The 20,206-nt window shown below is 32.9% G+C and overlaps 1 protein-coding gene across 15 annotated transcripts in view; it reads left to right on the top strand.

Moving 5' to 3' along the window:
* Nucleotides 1–20,206, top strand: part of LOC105227966 (supervillin) — a 454,663-nt gene that overhangs the window by 227,384 nt on the left and 207,073 nt on the right. The window contains exon 1 of one of the 15 annotated variants that reach the window (XM_049458891.1): nt 2,012–3,249. The exons of the other annotated variants lie outside the window; for them this stretch is intronic. Coding sequence (XP_049314848.1) covers nt 2,910–3,249 — 340 coding nt within the window. The 5' untranslated portion in view covers nt 2,012–2,909. Of the gene's footprint in view, nt 1–2,011; nt 3,250–20,206 lie in introns of those variants that run through there. 15 annotated transcript variants of the gene reach the window in all.

The following is a 20,206-nucleotide window of genomic DNA, read 5'->3' on the forward strand; positions in this document are numbered from 1 at the left end:
AAATAAAATGACCACAGGGATTAAATCGAAATAAGAATTTTTAGTTAAAATAGAGAAAAGTATATTACATATCAAAATGTATATAAAAAAAATTGTAAATAAAATTATAATATATACGTAAAATGGGATAACCTTAAATAAACTTAAATAAATAAAAAAAATAAATTGAATTAAATTGCACACAAAAATATATTGATTAACCTATTAAATGATTAACTGAGAAATGAAAACTATATGGAAAAATAATAAAAAAAATTTGTTTAATGATTAAGTGACTAATTATTTTTAATTTTTTAAATTTTTGCATTTTCACATTTTTTACATTATTATTAACTTAAAAATAATTTGTGAAATTTAAAATCATTTTTAAATAAATGAGGATAGTTCCCAACTAAATACAAAAAAGAATACATTTTCTTGATTTAAAATATAATAATAAAAAATTATAAAAAAAAAACAAATAATTAATAAAAATAAAAAATGAATAAATAATTTGAAAACAAAGAAGTTATTAAAAATATTTGAAACAAATGCGTATTTTCGAAAAATAAATAAATAAAAAATTATTAATAAAAAAAAATAATTAAAAAAAGTAAAAGAATTCTAAAAAAAAGTGAAATTTTCAAAAAAAAAAAATAAATTAAATATCTTTAAAATAAAAAAATTTAAATAAAAAAAAATAAATTAAATGTTTTTATAATAAAAAAAATTAAATAAGTTAAACTGCATAACTTCGAAAAGAAATGTATGCAGATTATTAATACTCGTAGAATAAAAGATTTTCAAATAAATGATTATTATTTTTTTTTTTGAAAAATAAATAGAATTATTTCAAAAAAAGTCAAATTAAAAAATTTTCCAATTAAGTGAATATTTTCGAAAAAAATTAAATAATATGTTTTTAAAATCAAAAAACTAGGTTAAATTGCACATTTTCAAAAACAAATTTTTGAAATTGCATATTTTCGAAAAATAAAATTAAATAAAAAACTCTCAAACTAAGTAGTTTATAGATAAGAGAAACTGCGTAATTTCGAAAAAGTAAAATTGAAAATTTTTTAATTAAAATCATTTTAAAAAGGAATGATTTTCAAAAAAATCAAAATAATACAAAATCATAATTTTTTATGGTAAATAAATTAAATTTTTTAAGAAGAATATATACAAATAAATGTATACAGTATTCGAAAACAAGATAACGAAATTTCAAAATAAAAACAAACTAAAAAATATTTTTCAAAAAATTAAAATTAAATTATAAATTTTCAAAATAAATAAATTAAAATTAAATTGAACTTCATAATTTCGGAACAAAAAAAAATATTTTCCAAATAAATGCATATTTTTGGAAAAAAATTAAATTACTTACAAAAACAAAGTAAAAAATTAAAAATTAAAAAAAAAATAAATTAAATTAAAAAATAAAATAAATATACAAAAATTAAATTAAACTTAATAACTCCGAAAACAAAAAAAAATATATATATTTTTTTAAATAAAATAATTAAAACAAATAAATTAAAATTAAATTAAACTTCATAATTTCGAAACAAAAAAAAAAAATAATTAAAAATAAGTTAAAATACATAATTTCGAAATGAATTAAAAATTTTCAAAATAAATAATAAAAAAATTAGTTATACTGAATCCTTTCAAAAGCAAAAAAATGTAAGTAAATAAATAAATAAATAAAAAATAAAGTAATAAAAATTATAAAAATTAAAATATTGTTAAACTTCATACTTTCGAAAAAAAAAGATTGTCAACAATTTTATTACAATAAATAATTTAAAAATAAGTTAAATTTGTTAAAATTTTTATAAAATAAAATTCAATAATTTTTTTAGCATAAATTGAAAACCAGTTTAGCTGCGTATTTTCGAAAAAACCAAAATTAAAAATATTTTAAATAAACTATTTAAAAAAAAAATTAATAAAAATAAAAGATTTAAATAAAAGAAAGATTTAAATAAATATCAAAAAAAAAATTTAAAAAAAATAAAGCTGCATACCTTCGCAAACAAAATCAAAGAAATCGAAAATAATCATTATACAAATGAAAGAGTTGAAAAGTGCAGTCAACAGCAACAATTTGCAGAAATAATAAACAACAATAATTCAAAATTCTGTTTTACCCCCCGTAACAGTCGAGCGGTGTCTGTGTATCTCAAAAAAGCGGTATGTACAGCGTAGTACACACACATATACACACAAAATTAAACAAATATACAAGCAACCGCAAACAGTTCTTCGGCGCATAAAATAAAGTGCATTGAATTATAATAAATTTACAAAAGCAAAACCAACAAATGCTGCTTACATATGTCTGTATGTTTGCCTAAGCATACATATGTACATGTATATGCACGCGCAAGTGTAATCCATGCAGTCACGTAAGAATACTTAGCCGCCTTTAAAAATATAAATAAACACAGCGACGGAGCAACGAAGCGACGGCTGCGTGTCTATTTGCCATCGCTGTGAGATAACATATCCGACAGATACACACCGTAAGCGCCTAACGTTCTGTAAAAAGATAAGAACTGCATGCACACATTCGCCTAAGCGGCTGCACATGTGTGTGTGTGTGTGAGTGCGCGTGAATGCATTAAAGTAAATAAAACGTGATTTGCTGGTAAATGCACCGGCATTGTCTCACCAAAGCGCACATATGAGAGTGTGTGTGTGTGTGCAAACATACAAAAAAATAATTTAAAAAAAAGTGCCACTCCAACAATAATAAACCTTTGAGGTGTTTATCTTGCAACGCAACGTTGCACAATCGCAATCACCTTACAATCGCCTAACCAGCCACCCACAACACTTTGCACCGTTAATCTGTGTTCTGTTTCAAGTGGAAATAAATAATTACCGCTACATTGACAATCGACAATCCGCACGCCGCCATCATGCTCGCCATTAAGGAGTGCCTCATACGCGAAGGTGTCTTGAATTTGACGTCAACGGCTAATCTGGGCAATGGTGCACTGGGCGATGAAGAAAATGGAGTTGGTGGAGTTGTCAGCACTAGCGCAGCTGCTGCAACCAACAACAGCAACAACATTTATAGCAACAGATTTGGTGACGCAGCCGCTGTCAGCAACAATTTGCGCGCCATTAGCGCGAATTACACTTACAACAATGATAATCGTTATAAGCGCTATAATGATAAAATGACAGCAGCAGCAGCAACAACAAATACAACAACATTGGCACTCGAGCCACAGCTGGCCAAGTTGAGAGATCAAAGTTAGTATTTAAATTGACACTTATTTGCAAACATTTTTATATTTTTTGAATTGGTGTGTGTATGCAAGTATGTGTGTATGTGTGCCTTAGTGTATGGCGTGTAGCGAACTACATACGTGTATTAGCACTAATTATTTGGTATTATTCATGCATTACTCATTACTAAAATTTAAATATTTATATATATATGTATGTACTAATATTTATTTGCATTTTTGTTGTTGTTGTGAATGCTTTGTTGCTAGTTTTTAAACTAATTTTGGCGTTTTGAGTCAACACTTTATTTTATATTCGTTCAAATTCGCCTGATGATCTCAGGTAGTGGTTTAAAGCGTATAATATTGTAAAGCTTGATAGAGTTGCCGCCAATAAAATATTTGAAATAAAATTTTATAAAAAAATATTTAAAATTAAAAAAAAAATATTTAAAAAAAAATATTTAAAATTAAAAAAAAATTATTAAAAAAATATATTTAAAATTTAAAAAGGTTATTAAAAAAATTTAAAATTCTTTTTACAAATTTTTTTGCTAAAAGAAAAAACTTAGTCATTATATCCAATTTATATCCAATACTTTCGGGTATACCTAACCGAAATCACACATAGTGAGAAATAATTTTTTTTTGTTGCTAGAAGTAAATCTCAGTCAAAATAAACAAAAGAGTAGTGCAAATTTTTGACTCGGTATAACCAATATGTACCCGATACATTCAGGTATGCAGAACCGAAATCAGACATAGTAGGATATTAAATAAAATTCTTATCATATTTCGTAAGCCATTAAAAATGACATACTAAATTTTTTTAAAATTTACTGCTCATATTCACTTTTTTGTCAGGTGGCAACGCTATTTCAAAAAAAAATTATTTAAATTAGAAATTTTCGAGTACTTTTCTGAATATTTTCTTAAACGAATTTTCAAGTTTGGTGTAAATTTTGTCATATTTTAAACAGTTTTACTTTTTTCCTATAGATGGCAACTTTGTTTAAATTTTTTTTTTGTTTTAGTTATATTATAGACGGGATATCTTAAACACTCTTCAAAAAATTTTGTGAACCATATTCTACTCGGTTTAACTTTTCTTTAGGTGGCAACTCTCTATCAAAAAAAATATATGAATTAAGAAATTAAATAAATAAATATATAAATAAGTTGTCGAGTACTTTTCTGAATATTTTCTTAAACACTTTCAAGTTTGGTGTAAATTTTGTAATATTTTCATTGGTTTTATTTTTGTATAGGTGGCAACTTTGTTTATAATTTTGGTTTTTAGTAATTATATTATTGACGAGACATTGTGAATACACTCCAGAAGACTTTCTGGACCATATTCTACTCAGTTTAATTTTTTCATAGGTGGCAACTCTGTTCCAAATTTATTCTTTTGTCAATTAGAAAATTTACCAAATACTTTCCTGAAGATTTTTAAAATTGGTACAAATTTTTCATATCTAATATTTTTTACTTTTTCAATAGGTGGCAACTTTGTTTAAAAGATTTGTTTACTTTTTAGTTATAATATTATCGAGATATCCTAAGTAATCTCACTCTCCTGAAGATTTTCTTAAACTACTTAAGTTTTGTGTAATCTACTTTTTTGAAAAGTGGTAACTCTATTCGAAAGTATGTATAAATTAAAGATGTCTAAATACCAACTTTTTTAATTGTAGTTTTAATTTATTAATATAATAATTTCCTGTTTCTAACCTTACCTAACCTTTACTCTTTTGCCAATTATATTTTTATGAGGAATAGTTTATTTTTAACCACATGAGATTTCCATTATAATCTTTGTACCTTTTTACTAAATAAATGTATATGTATATATACATACTTACCTATCTACATATCCATACACTTGTGTGAATAGGCTCATACAATATTTCACAATAGATTTCATATCTCACAGGTTGTTAACTTCATTCAAACATAAAAACCAAAAAAACGTGTGTACTTTTCCGCTCGCTCTTCACGCGACCAATTATTTTTGTTTAATAACTCAGCTGTCAGTCAGTTATTCTAGTTTTGAAGTTTATTGCTCTTCGGCTAAAGATCTCTAACTCTTGATATTCGCTGACATAACTACATACATATGTACTCATATCTAGACATACATATTTAGATATACATATGTATTCGTCTATACTTGAGTATGTGATGTGCTATTATCTCGCGCTGTGATATTTAATTTTTTTTTTGTAAGATCTATGTCATGCTATCACAGTCTATTTAACTATTTTTTAGTTGCCTTCTTCGTTTGCGTATCATTTATAATAATGAATTTCGTGTTTTGAGGTTCGAAGTGTTTTTTTTCTTTTCTTTTTTCTCTATTTTATTACTTTTTGGAATCATAATTGTTGTGACATACAATACTCATTTAAATGAGATCATCTTAATAATTGAGTGCTTGTTATCTCGGGTTAGTAGTTAGAGCAGGTGACACGTTTGGGGGCTTTTATGAATGTTACATAGTTTCTAGAACATTACTTCAGATATTTTGAGGAAAAATATCTTTAATTCACCTTTAGACATGTCAATGTTGGAAGGTTTTAAATACTTAAGATAATCGAATTTTTCGGTATAGATTCCTTTAAGATAGAAGTACTTTTCATAAGTGATGTCGGGTACGCTCTTAATATATACATATTTTAATAAAACTTCTAGAAATATATTGTATATTTCTTTATTATAAACTTTTCAAATATGTGTTGGATTTTCTGGAAACTAATTTGATAATTTTAAAATAATCTAAAAGTGAAATTTCTAACAAAGGTTGCAAAAATATTTATCTGAATATCATTTCAAGACTTTATCCTATAATATTGAAGAATTATTTCAGATTGAGATTGAGAGAACATAGATTTACTATCTTGCACTTCGAATCGTTTCTGGTACTTATTGGGTACTTTCGAGTACTTTGAATCGTTTCTGATCACTGATATCAGAGAGTTTTTGATACGTATTGGGTACTTTCCAGTTATATACACAAATTTGACTATTAATTTTATCCTGATTGGAATTTGTTGCCCAAATTACTAAACAATTCGATGCAACACTTAAATATTTAAAAATGTGGCAACCCCTCAAAAAAAAAAAATTAAAAAATATAGCGCGTAATATTCCGCATTAGTGAATAACTAAAGTGCTTCCACTAATTAGTCTACCACTTCCTCCTCCTTCTCCCCCTTTCTCTTCGGCAAGCAATGCAAGTGTCTTTGCCGGATTATGTGCTCTGAGTGCAAGTGAATGAAGTGAGCTTTCGAATAGTTTTATTATTAGCTCACCAAAACTGCATATACACTAGTGATCACATCCATTATATAAAGCAGAATTATTTAAATGTTTCTGGTTGCCGGCAAGTGCTTAGCATAAGTGTAGGTATTTTCGAATTTTAAGTGGTTTTTGTTTCGTTGCTAAAGTAAATATTTATTTATGTAGAAATGCTAATGTATCGGCCTACTTACACATTTCTCAATTTCATTAATCTGAAGCGCATCAGTCAGTAGATTACATGAGCATCTTGGTATTTAAATCTTCAGAAAAAACTCACGAAAGGCTCGTGTTTTCTGACTCACAATATTAGGGGGTTATTTCCATTTGTGTGTCAGAAAAAATAATCGGCGATTGATTTTGAAAAATGTCGGTTTCTTCCAATAATTTAGTTCTAAAAAATGAGGTTATTATTTAAAATTAATATATTATTTAAAATTTTATTTTGTTGACTTATTTTGATATAAGCTTACCTCTTCATAATTCTTTTTTTTTATTTCTTCTTATAAGGTCTATCGATTTATTCAAGGTCATACTAAAGGGTGATTTTTTAAGAGCTTGATAACTTTTTTTTTAAAAAAAAACGCATAAAATTTGCAAAATCTCATCGGTTCTTTATTTGAAACGTTAGATTGGTTCATGACATTTACTTTTTGAAGATAATTTCATTTAAATGTTGACCGCGGCTGCGTCTTAGGTGGTCCATTCGGAAAGTCCAATTTTGGGCAACTTTTTCGAGCATTTCGGCCGGAATAGCCCGAATTTCTTCGGAAATGTTGTCTTCCAAAGCTGGAATAGTTGCTGGCTTATTTCTGTAGACTTTAGACTTGACGTAGCCCCACAAAAAATAGTCTAAAGGCGTTAAATCGCATGATCTTGGTGGCCAACTTACGGGTCCATTTCTTGAGATGAATTGTTGTCCGAAGTTTTCCCTCAAAATGGCCATAGAATCGCGAGCTGTGTGGCATGTAGCGCCATCTTGTTGAAACCACATGTCAACCAAGTTCAGTTCTTCCATTTTTGGCAACAAAAAGTTTGTTAGCATCGAACGATAGCGATCGCCACTCACCGTAACGTTGCGTCCAACAGCATCTTTGAAAAAATACGGTCCAATGATTCCACCAGCGTACAAACCACACCAAACAGTGCATTTTTCGGGATGCATGGGCAGTTCTTGAACGGCTTCTGGTTGCTCTTCACCCCAAATGCGGCAATTTTGCTTATTTACGTAGCCATTCAACCAGAAATGAGCCTCATCGCTGAACAAAATTTGTCGATAAAACACATTTCGAACCGAACACTGATTTTGGTAATAAAATTCAATGATTTGCAAGCGTTGCTCGTTAGTAAGTCTATTCATGATGAAATGTCAAAGCATACTGAGCATCTTTCTCTTTGACACCATGTCTGAAATCCCACGTGATCTGTCAAATACTAATGCATGAAAATCCTAACCTCAAAAAAATCACCCGTTACAATGTAACCTTAACCAAAGGTATTTCCTACAGTTGTTTACATAAGCTACGACACCCATGTGGTATTGCATACCCAACACACATTTTCTTTCATATTTTCCTTTCATCAAGTATTCTTGTACAACCTTTGGTTACCGCTTTCACGCTGCGCGCAAGCATTTTCCTTTCATGCCAAAGTGCGTAATAAAATAATAACAATAACCACTCGATATGTACGAGTATTGTTGCCATAATTAGCTTTTTTATGCCTTGTTGCATAAATGCGTGGAAGCCACAGGAATGCCCATAATTACACACACAAAGGAATTTTGCGGCTTTTAAGCAACACACAAACTCACACATGCAAATGCACATTTGTGGGCTTGAATCGGCAGAATTGACCATGAACTTTGAGAATTGAATATTAGTGAATATCGTAAGTATATACTTACAACGGCTTAACTGGTTACGAAGCCACATTTGAGGGCTTTCTAAGTGCTGCTTACGCAATATGCGCAGCGGTAAGCGTCTCAAGCTGTGAGAGAGTTAATTATTCACTAAATAAATTTTTTTTATTATTTGTTGGTCGAAATGCCTATAAAGCGGTAGGCACGCACCTCTTCGGTTGACCTAAATTTCAAGCCGCTGGCGCCTTGACAAATTTACATACAAACTTACGATATGGCATTCAGGTTAAGTTCTAAAAATTCAAAATATTTCAGTTATTTTGCTTTGACAAAAAAATAAAAAAAGATAAAAAATAAATAAAATAAATTTTGTAAATAATATAATTGCTTTCCTCTAACGCCATTGGCCTTACAATGATTATTTGCATTAGCAAATCGCCAAAGTTCACAATTTTGACACACTGGGGAAACGTGCCGCTAATTATTCGCATGAGAAATTAAGCAAATAGATCAAATTTGGCAACAATTATATTTTTTCTCTTTTATTTTCATGCAAGTCGGTCAATTTGTGGTTTCGACATCGCGTTGATTTTTAGATGAATTGAATGTGCAGGCAGCAAAAATATGAAAAAAATTATTAAAAATACATTAAAAGCTTTCGCACACAGCTGAACAGCCTAATTTGCAAAATTAGTGTGAGATTTTGTAGATTAGGGGTAGGACCATATTCTTTTCAAAGTTAGTTTATTTTATTTTTTTTTATTAGAATTCATCAATTTTCCAAAAGAAAACTTATATTTTTTCCTTTTTATAAAGGGGGTTTTCAATAAAAGCGCTATCAAAGGAAAGAAAAGGAAGAAAACTTTTGTGAAATCCAGACGCTGAACCCAATTTTCGAGGGTCTTCAAACGCAAATCGGCCAATACTGCTGCAATATCACGTTCGATATTCGTACGAAGTTTATCAATCCTCGCCGGTTTGTTGGCATAGACCATAGACTTTACGTAGCCTCACAGGAAATAGTCTAACGGCGTCAAATCGCACGACCGATACGGCCAATTGACTGTGCGATTTTACGAGATAACACGTTCACCAATCCTGGGTTTCAATAAATCGATTGTGACATTTGCTGTGTGGCTTGTGGCGCCGTCTTGTTGACACCACATATTGTCCAAGTCCACATCAACCAATTCGGTCCAAAATTATTCGGTTATTATTGAGCGGTAGCGATTCCCATCCACAGTAACGGGCCAGTTTTGATCATCACGGATGAAGTACGGTCCAATGAAGCCGCCGGGCCATACACCGTAATTTTTCCGGGATGCAATGGTGACTCAAGGAGTACTTTTGGATTGCTGCCTAACCAATAACACATGTTTTGCTTATTGACGAAGCCATTCAGCCAGAAATGAGCCTCATCGCTGAAGATGATTTGTCGAGAAAAATCCGGATAATTTTCAAGTTGTTGCTTAGCCCAATTTACAAAGATACGAAGATTCTGGTGGTCAACCAGCTTCAGTTCTTCCGTCAATTTAATCTTGTGAGGATCTAGGCCAAAGTCTTTTCGCAAAATTCGCTACAACGACTTCACAGATTTGTCCTACGCTTGAGAACGACGTGTAAAAGGCTGATTTCTGTCTTCCTCAATTGATGCGCTAGCGGCCGCAATATTCTCGACACTACGTTCACATCTTTGTCTCACTGGCGCGGGAACATTTTGTACTATGCTTGTTGATCAAAATTTTTCTACTAGACGCTCAATTATTGATCTAACAGGACGATTACGACGACAATAAATTGATCGTAGCGCTCTTAAAGTTGAGCCCATTGATTCCGAATTTAATAATTTCGACTCGTTGTTGGATCGTATAGCTTGCCATTAAGAAATGGCAAACTTTATTGAAGAGAAATGTGGAAAGAGCGGGAGAAAATATGGCGTCGTCTACTTTTGTAGTGTCCCTATGAAAATACCCTTTACATTTCCTTTAATTCTTGCTCTCAGAACTAATTATCAGAACGAGGTATTTTTTTTTAATTCTCTACTCATAGATAAACGTAGTCATACCCCTAATATTCACGCGCTCAGTGCTAGCGTACTTTATTGAAACTACTTTGTATGTTTGTAGCTTTATAACGGGTGATTTTTTTTAGGTTAGGATTTTCATGCATTAGTATTTGACAGATCACGTGGGATTTCAGACATGGTGTCAAAGAGAAAGATGCTCAGTATGCTTTGACATTTCATCATGAATAGACTTACTAACGAGCAACGCTTGCAAATCATTGAATTTTATTACCAAAATCAGTGTTCGGTTCGAAATGTGTTTCGCGCTTTTTTATCGACAAATTTTGTTCAGCGATGAGGCTCATTTCTGGTTGAATGGCTACGTAAATAAGCAAAATTGCCGCATTTGGGGTGAAGAGCAACCAGAAGCCGTTCAAGAACTGCCCATGCATCCCGAAAAATGCACTGTTTGGTGTGGTTTGTACGCTGGTGGAATCATTGGACCGTATTTTTTCAAAGATGCTGTTGGACGCAACGTTACGGTGAATGGCGATCGCTATCGTTCGATGCTAACAAACTTTTTGTTGCCAAAAATGGAAGAACTGAACTTGGTTGACATGTGGTTTCAACAAGATGGCGCTACATGCCACACAGCTCGCGATTCTATGGCCATTTTGAGGGAAAACTTCGGACAACAATTCATCTCAAGAAATGGACCCGTAAGTTGGCCACCAAGATCATGCGATTTAACGCCTTTAGACTATTTTTTGTGGGGCTACGTCAAGTCTAAAGTCTACAGAAATAAGCCAGCAACTATTCCAGCTTTGGAAGACAACATTTCCGAAGAAATTCGGGCTATTCCGGCCGAAATGCTCGAAAAAGTTGCCCAAAATTGGACTTTCCGAATGGACCACCTAAGACGCAGCCGCGGTCAACATTTAAATGAAATTATCTTCAAAAAGTAAATGTCATGAACCAATCTAACGTTTCAAATAAAGAACCGATGAGATTTTGCAAATTTTATGCGTTTTTTTTTAAAAAAAAGTTATCAAGCTCTTAAAAAATCACCCATTATTTATGAATAAAGAAACTCACGTATATCAAACATAAATACATATTCAAATTCCTAATGATTTATTATTGAGTGCACACTTCTCTGGCATAATAATGTGAGTGCCTTTAAGTGTGTTTTGTGCGTTTTTGTATTCTCTGCGTGCTTTGTTGTTTTTTTTATGCGGATTTCTAGAATTCCTCTGTCCATTGATGCCGATTTCTTTATGCGCAACAAAAGTGAGGAATATGACATACTTATACTATATACACACATACATTATATATATATATATACATATAATTATGTGTATATAAAAGTATGCTCATTATGAGTTATGAGGCACACAGATTAGCTGATGTGCCAAGATACGTTCCATATTGTTTTGAAATAAATTTTGGTTAATAGCATGCCTCGCCGCGTTTCATATAAAAATATCAAAATAAATACAGATATTCTTATGTGTATATAAATTATGTGAGCTATGCTGATTTTTAATGCATTTAAATGCATGTTTGTTTTCACTTCGCTGTAATTAACTTTTTTGTCAAATCTCATATTTTTTGGGGCATTAAAAGAGTCATTCGATAGTTAAAATTTTTTTAAAAACTTCGACCAATTCATACCTTACCATGCCACGATTTCCACAAACACATAGTCGTAGAAAATACTTGGAGAAGAGGTTGTTATCCCACTTTATAGGTTACATATGAGCAGGACGTCAAAAGATCTCCTAGCATCGCCTAATTCCAGAAGACCTGATTGGCGTTGTTTAATCCATGACTGTCCATTCGATCGCCTTATATAGCTAATAGCCAATATATGTCTTCACCTCCAATGCCGCCGGCTTTGATGATTTGTTGCTCAGAAATTCGAATACTTATTAGTGAAAATGTTTCAAAATCGATTAGAGACATTTGAAAAGGTGGTTTTAACAGTTCGTAGGCTAACATACATTTTTTTAATCAAATTTGGTTTCATTTTTCATTATACGAGGTATGACAATAAAGTAATGGGACTGATCCCATAAAAACCGTATATTTGAAAATTATTCTAGAGCTCTGCCATCCTCCCCTTGGCAGCTAAACAGCGATTCCAGCGCGTTTTCCATACTTCGTAACATTTCTGGAACGCTTCGACTGGGATGTCGTCGAGTACGCTCGTCACGGCCGCCTGGATGTCCGTAATCGATGGGTTCCTTTTTCAACAGATTTTGTTTTAGGAAACAAAAAAGTCACAGGGTGACATGTCGGGCGAATAAGGCGGCTGTTGCAACACGGCGATCCCTTTAGAGGCCAAATACTGGGACACGCTGAGGGCGGTGTGGCACGGCGCGTTGTCGTGATGAAGGATCCAGTTACATGCACAACTTTTTCATCCCAAAATCGTCGTTTAAAATTTGTTTGACTGTTTCACGGTTCATACTCAGTTCCGAGGCCAACATTCGAACTATTAAACGCCGATCTTCACGGATTAATACGCGAACACGCTACGCATTTGCATCAGTCCGCACCTCGACAGGTCTCCCACTCCGCGCCTCGTCTTCTACGCTTTCACGCCCCTCCTTAAACTCTTTGTGCAACCGAAACACCTGGGCACGACTAAGAGCACTATCACCATACACTCTTACAATTTTAGCGTACGTTTCCGAAGCTGTTTCGCCCAATCTGGCACAAAATTTTATCGCGACGCGTTGTTCTTGATTTCGTTTTTCCATTTTCGTGACGAGCACTACAAACACACGTCTACTCAACTTGACGCAGCAGGCGAACTAAACAAGCTAGAGCGATGGACATATATCAATAGAGAGGGGAGGAATGCCGCAAAAAGAGAAAGGGAATTTCAAGGTCACAGGTTTACCACAAGCGCGGCAATAAATATTATTCTCATTACTTAATTGTCAAACCTCGTAGTTATATTCGTGGGCGATGTTTTCAATACCTTTTTGATAATACAGGGTAGGCCATTTAAAGTTGACCCATTTGTTTCTAAAAAAAAAGAACAAAAGAAAACAATGTTTTTTGTTCATTTCAAAAATAATTTATTTTGGTCCAAGGGGATTTGTTTCAGCTAATATTTAAAAATTAGATCCCGTAAATGGGCACCTTTAGCTTTGACAGCTAAATGCACTCTTTTTTCGACATTTTCCATGACTTTGGCCAATGTTTCGGATGATATGGCGGCTGTTTCACGTCGAATGTTGGCTTTCAGTTGAGCTAAGGTCTTTGGCTTATTAGCGTATACCTTGGATTTCAAATAACCCCACAAATAAAAGTCTGGTGGCGTCAAATCTGGTGATCTCGGTGGCCAGTCAACATCACCATTTTTCGATATCCATTTGCCAAAATGGCCCATTTGCCAAAATTAAGGCGTCGCGGATAATCAGCTGGGTTTAGTTTTTGTGCCATTTGAATTTTATATGGAAACATCTTCAAATCTTTATGAATTATGCGTCGGAGAGTGGTGCGAGAGATGTCTAATTCCTGAGAGCGGCGATAACTCGATGTCGATGGAGTCTCCTCAATACTGGCTCGTACAGCTTCGATATTTTCATCAGAACGTCTTGTGCGTTGTCTGGATGCATGACTGGCATTACTGAGATTACCGGTGTTGACAAATTTTGCGTATAAAGACTTAATTGTGTTCTTAACTGGAGCACTTTTCACTTTATTTTTTTTGCGAAACGCACGTTGAGTTAACACAATTGAAAAGTTATTTTGAATATAAAGCTGAACAATTTCAGCGCGTTCTTTTGGAGTGTACTGTTCCATGGTATAAATTGTCTTCGAATGACGCTTCTAACGCGGTATGACATTAGCCGATTTGTCAGCGCTGTTAAAAGTTACAGCGTTGCCAGATGGGTCAACTTTAAATGGCCTACCCTGTACATTTTCCTTAAGGCTCAAAATTAGCCTCAGTTTCTACTATTACCTCTTCATTGCTGCTAAATTTCTATCCAGCGAATATTCTGTTGAGGTCTGAGAACAGGAAATAGTCGCTGAGAGCCAGATCAGATTCATAAAATTTTGACAGCGTATTCATTGATTTGTTAAACGGTACGTTGTCGTGATGAAACAATCACTTTTTTCTTCTTCAAATGGTATCATTTTTTTAGCGATTTCATCCTTCAAACGCTTTAATTACCCTATGTAATAGTCACTGTTAATGGTTTTCCTTTTTTAATGATGGTCGGTGAATATTATACCACGTGCATCCCAAAATACTGATGCCTCAACTTTGCCAGCCGAATTTTGCGTCTTCCTACGCTTTATGGTCAGTTCACCATGTGCAGTCCACTCTAGTGCTGGTATTGTTGCTCTGCTGTCAGAATGAATGCTCACATCTTCCCTGAATGAAGCTACACTTTGGAGCCGTAAGTCTACTGCTACTTGAATAGCAGACACTTCTGCTTGAAAAAACACTAAGGTAGTCCAGTAACCTATAGTAACGTTTGACGGAGAGCTCTACCTTTCTCTTTTAGCCTCGACCCAACCGTGAAAAAGCTCGAAAAAAAGTTGACAACGCCTTTGTAGCGCCAAAACACCATATTTGATGAGAGTCTCCACCTCTTTCCTATAGCTCCTCAACAACAATATAAGGCAACTGATGCTTACACTCTGATCTGACTGATATTTTATCCTATCCTCAATAATGTAATATTAAATTTTAAACAAATTTCTGTACCATTGGCCATTATTTTATTCTTCAAGCTTAATTTGCTTTATTTATGCTTATTGTAACCCGTTATAATTTTGTTCTGTTAATCTATTTGATTATTTATTGCCATGCGTGAAATTTCCGTTTTTAATTTCTATTCTCTGCAATGCTTGTGCATTTGGTGGCAACCACAGTGATCGCAATTTCTATGAAAGTCTTCTTTTTTTTGCTTTTGTTTTGTGTAGAATGCAGCAAGCGCTCATGAATCTTCTGTCATTCAACCGCCCACTCGCTGTTCGCACAGCTTTCTGCACTGTCCCTTGCCACGAAATAAATCACTTTTTTCTTAAGGAAAATTTAGAAAATAATTTTCGATGCGTTTAGCCGCAGCCACCAAGCCATATTGCACGCCAACGCCGGCCTGTGTGAAAGTGTGATTATTTTCTGTGTAAAGCATTGACATTGCGCTACTTGGCCGCCGAATGGGAGCAGCCGCTGCAGCTACTTTAACGCCACTCTAAAAATACATAAGTATCTCAGGCACGACCACATGTATCTAGAAAAATTGTATATCAAAGCAGAACATATGCAACGGCTTTTCTCCACATACTGTGCTGCGGCGCAATTTGCTGCAACAACAATAATTTTTTGAATTTTGTGCCTAAATTTAAAAATGTTTTCATCATTTGCCTAAAGACTTTTCTATAAATTTACGCTGTCAGCGCACAGATCATGAGTTGTTTTTATTACTTTCAATCAGTTTTTTTTGTTGTTTTGCGTTTTTTTATATTTTCAAATGCAATTTTTGCCATGTTCCTCAACGAGCTCTACAAACGCCAGCGTCCATCTGCCTAGCGTCTTTTTGTTGTTGTTGTGTATGTGTGTATTTGTTTATTTTGGCAACGTCGCTATATTCATTTCATGCTGGAATTTCGCGTTGAATGCGAAAATTTTACAATTCATAAACAATCAGTCACGCATGTGGCAACGCCCACTCTTTGTCACACCGACGCTGGCTGCATTTCGCTGGAGCGCAGTGTCGGGTATTTTCTAATACTAAAATAGTTCGACATATTTGTGCCGTTATGCTCAAATATTTTTTCGCAAATTGCTTGAGATTTTTATAAATACAATATCTGATCAAATTTGACCCGGACTGACAAAATAACTACATTTTCACGTATTTGAACACAAATCTTTATTATTGCCTATAAATAGGCTCCAATGTTGCACACACTTGTTACACGATCTGATCAAATTTGACCCGGACTGACTAAAAAAAAAACTTTTTCATGGTTTGAACGCAAATCTTTATTATCGCTTTTAAAATAGGCTCCAATGTTCCACACACTGATCTAAACGGTCTGATCAAATTTGACCCGGACTGACCAATAAAACATTTTAATGTATTTGAACACAAATCTTTATTTTAGCCTTTAAAATGTGTCATACACTTGTTGCACGATCTGATCAAATTTGACCCGGACTGACTAAAAAAAACTTTTTCACGGTTTGAACACAAATCTTTATTATCACTTTTAAAATAGGCTCCAATTTTGAACACACTTGTTAAAAGTCCCGGCTGGGTTGATCTTCAGTGCCTTAGGCCAATTTTGATTTCGGTTTGGGCTTAAGTTCGGATGTCATATTCATAAATCCCCGTTTCGTCACCAGGAATAATGTATTTGCTGTACATAAGTGGAGTCCTCAGCCACATAAGTACGTTGTCAAGCATCTCTTTGCTGACTCTATTCTTCACACTAACATCAAAAAAGATGTACCTAAAAATATAAAAGGATTGAGTATATACATGAATCCGTCCGGGTCAAATTTGATCAGTTGATATGTCTTTTTATTTTTCCATCTTCAACAATTAGGACTAATTTCGTCTATTTTTATGCCAATAATCACATTTCTCTAGAGCAAAATCGATACTAATAATTATGACGGCAAAATTAGCATTATTCAATACAATATAAATAATCTATCGCATCATGAATGAATTACTCAACATTTAGTTTTGTTGTTTTTGTGAACCAAACATTGATTGCTTTTACTTTTCTCCAAGCAAAAACAATCACAGCGACACACTTGAGTAATCAAATCAAATTTGGAGCATGCACTTCCCACTGAGTGCTTTGGGATTTAACGAAGTGGAGAGATTCTCGTAATACGAATATAAAATGTAGAACAAAACTACAATGATGCGAGCAAGCAGAATTTATTATTTGGTACTAAAGAGCACGCGCTTATGAGGGTAGTGGTGGGCGGTAATTGAAACCATAAAAAAAAAACAATAAAGAGAGACGAGAGGAAAACTATGAAGAGTTTGATGAAATATTGTTAATTATATGGGACTTTGAACTCTTGCCATATTTACTAAAGGTGTGTCTATACAACGAATCGAAAATCGATGATTTATTACATTTGATCTTACATAGTCTAGAGAACAACATTTTTTCTATTACATAGTTGCGGAGGTAATTTTAACGTACACGAACACAAGAACAAACCAAAATAACAATTTCGAATGACTATAATTAGTTTGAATATATATCAACCTCTTTTCGCATTAAAACCTGAAAGTTTGTTTAAGTGATTTTGTCTCTACGGACATATCGTATTCGTAAACAACACACAATGCTGACATACCCAACAGACAATACAACATCTAAATAAAATAATATTTGCTTTCAAAATCTTCAAAGACCCGTAAGCTCTAGAGATTTGCAAAGTCTCTAACGATTATCCATTAGGTTAAAAAATCTGGTAGCCTCTGAAGATCTTTCACGGAAGGAACTTCGATGACAATAATTCCACAACAGGGTGGTTGCCAGCACTTACGAAAGGTTCTATGGTATAATTGCTCATCGCTGAGAATATTGATAGGCTGAATAGATTATGTATCATGTTGTATAGGATATCTGCACGCATTCGAAGTCCAATATTTGCGAACTCTACCTTTTTTTCGTAGATTTCGCGATTGTGAATACTCTTACTCAACTACTGATCAAACTCTTTACGGGTTAAATTTCGCACTAATATTTGTTTCGAAGCATTTTAGAAATTGCAGATCGTGGAGCGGAGTTACCTTAATACTAGTATTACCACAAATTCCAAGCATAATTATATCCTGAACAAGGCATATTAAGTTTGCAACGTCATTTTCTAACAAGAAGCTGCTCATTTGAGGTTATTGGACGTCTATACGACATAGCTAACATACGAACTGATCGTTCCAAATTAAGTCTTTGTAAGAAAAATTGTATTTGACAAGATATCATCATGAGATTTGGCATAGATTATTATTCCAAGTAGCCCTACAGTCTCCGAACATATTGTTCATAACGGACCACTATAACATATAGTTGCCATACAAATTAATCGATCTAACTCAAGTACTTGTATGGAAAACTTTTTTACATGACATACACTAATATAGCATATAGCTGCTATACAAAATGATCGATCAAAAACAAATTATTATGACTTCGTTTAATTTTTTGTTAAATAAATTCTTACTAAATACATTTTGTGCCTAAAATTCTTTAAGTATATATTAATTACAAACGGTCTCCAATACCTCCTCAGCATCAAAAGCGGGTTAAGCATTTTTGCTTATTTATGTGAACAATAAATTGTCAGACGGCTGCCACATTGGCAACTTATGCCAACATATTTTCAATGCACGCGATTGTTTATTTGCATGTGGGTGTTGGATGCTATAAACACGAGAGCAGAAAAACGTACTATACATACATATATCCAAGCAGATAGGATGGTGGATTTATATACATAATCTATATATTGTATATAAGTATATGAATATGTGTGTGCCCAGAAGAAACAGCGTTCACGAGACGCATTGTTGCAACACCGCCGGCAACAGTTCTCCATTCACGCACATACACACACGTATAAACAGTTATGCAAAACACCAGCCACCAGCAATGAAACCGACAACGAAATGAAAAGGAAAGAATAATTGTCAGGAAAATTGAGCACAACACTATCGGCGAGCGGCTAAGCGAAAACCGTTTTTATTGTGCTGAATGTGTGTAATTTGATGCAAAATACAGTTTATTTAATTTCACTAGCGCACTTTCTGAGACTTGGCGGCAGAAATGCACATTATTTCTTTTTCTACATAACTATATATATTATATACTATGTATGTTTAACATGTATGTATGGACCTACTTTTACTTAGATTTTGCTCTTGCTTGCCTTAATAAATATATATCATAATTTTTATTTTTGTCTTTGTTGTTGTTTTCGCAACAATAATAACTTCCTTTGAGTGTTAATGTGTCATGCCGTGTGACGTCATAGCGTCATGTTTACCCACATTCATTGTTGCCGACATGCTTGTGTAGGTACAAGTACATGCGGCCCACGCGGCGTATACGCAACGTAATGGCAACGTCGAGAAATTGAAAAAAATATTAAAAACATTCTTTTTCTATGAATAAAGGCGCAAATTAACAACAATAATCGCAATATTTTTTTCAATTATTTTTAACAATTTTTTTGTACATTAAAAGCTATCTGCATGTATGTACATAAGTATGTATGTATGTATTGTTTATTTATTTTCCTTTGACGCCATTGTCATTGTGCTAATTTGTGAACTGAAAATCTCTGCATATTTGGTATGTTCTACTTTGCCATTGAAATCGAAATTGAAATCTAATTAAAAGCGGGAAAAAAATTCAGTTGATTGAAATGTCAATTATTGTTGTTGCTTTTAATGCAGTGACGAGTGTAATTGTAAGGTTATTGAGCATTTGATTGTTTGTTGCTTTTTTTGTTTCTTTGTTTTTGTTTTCTTTTATTTTTTGTTATTTTGTTAGTTTTTTATTAATTTTTTTTGTTTCTTTTTTTTTATTTTTTATTATTTTGTTAGTTTTTTAATAATTTTTTTTTGTTTCTTTGTTTTTGTATTCTTTTTATTTTTGATATTTCTTTTTGTTTATTTTTTTTTGTGTTTTTTTTTGTTTTCTTTTTTTTTATGTTTTTTGCTTTTTTTTCTTGTTTATTCTGCGCGACTGTTAAATCAAAAGGTAACATTGATTGTCTTGACACTTAACGGTCTATTTGGCTATGCAGTC

This window comes from Bactrocera dorsalis, chromosome 5, assembly GCF_023373825.1.
Source record: "Bactrocera dorsalis isolate Fly_Bdor chromosome 5, ASM2337382v1, whole genome shotgun sequence".
NCBI lineage: Eukaryota > Metazoa > Arthropoda > Insecta > Diptera > Tephritidae > Bactrocera > Bactrocera dorsalis.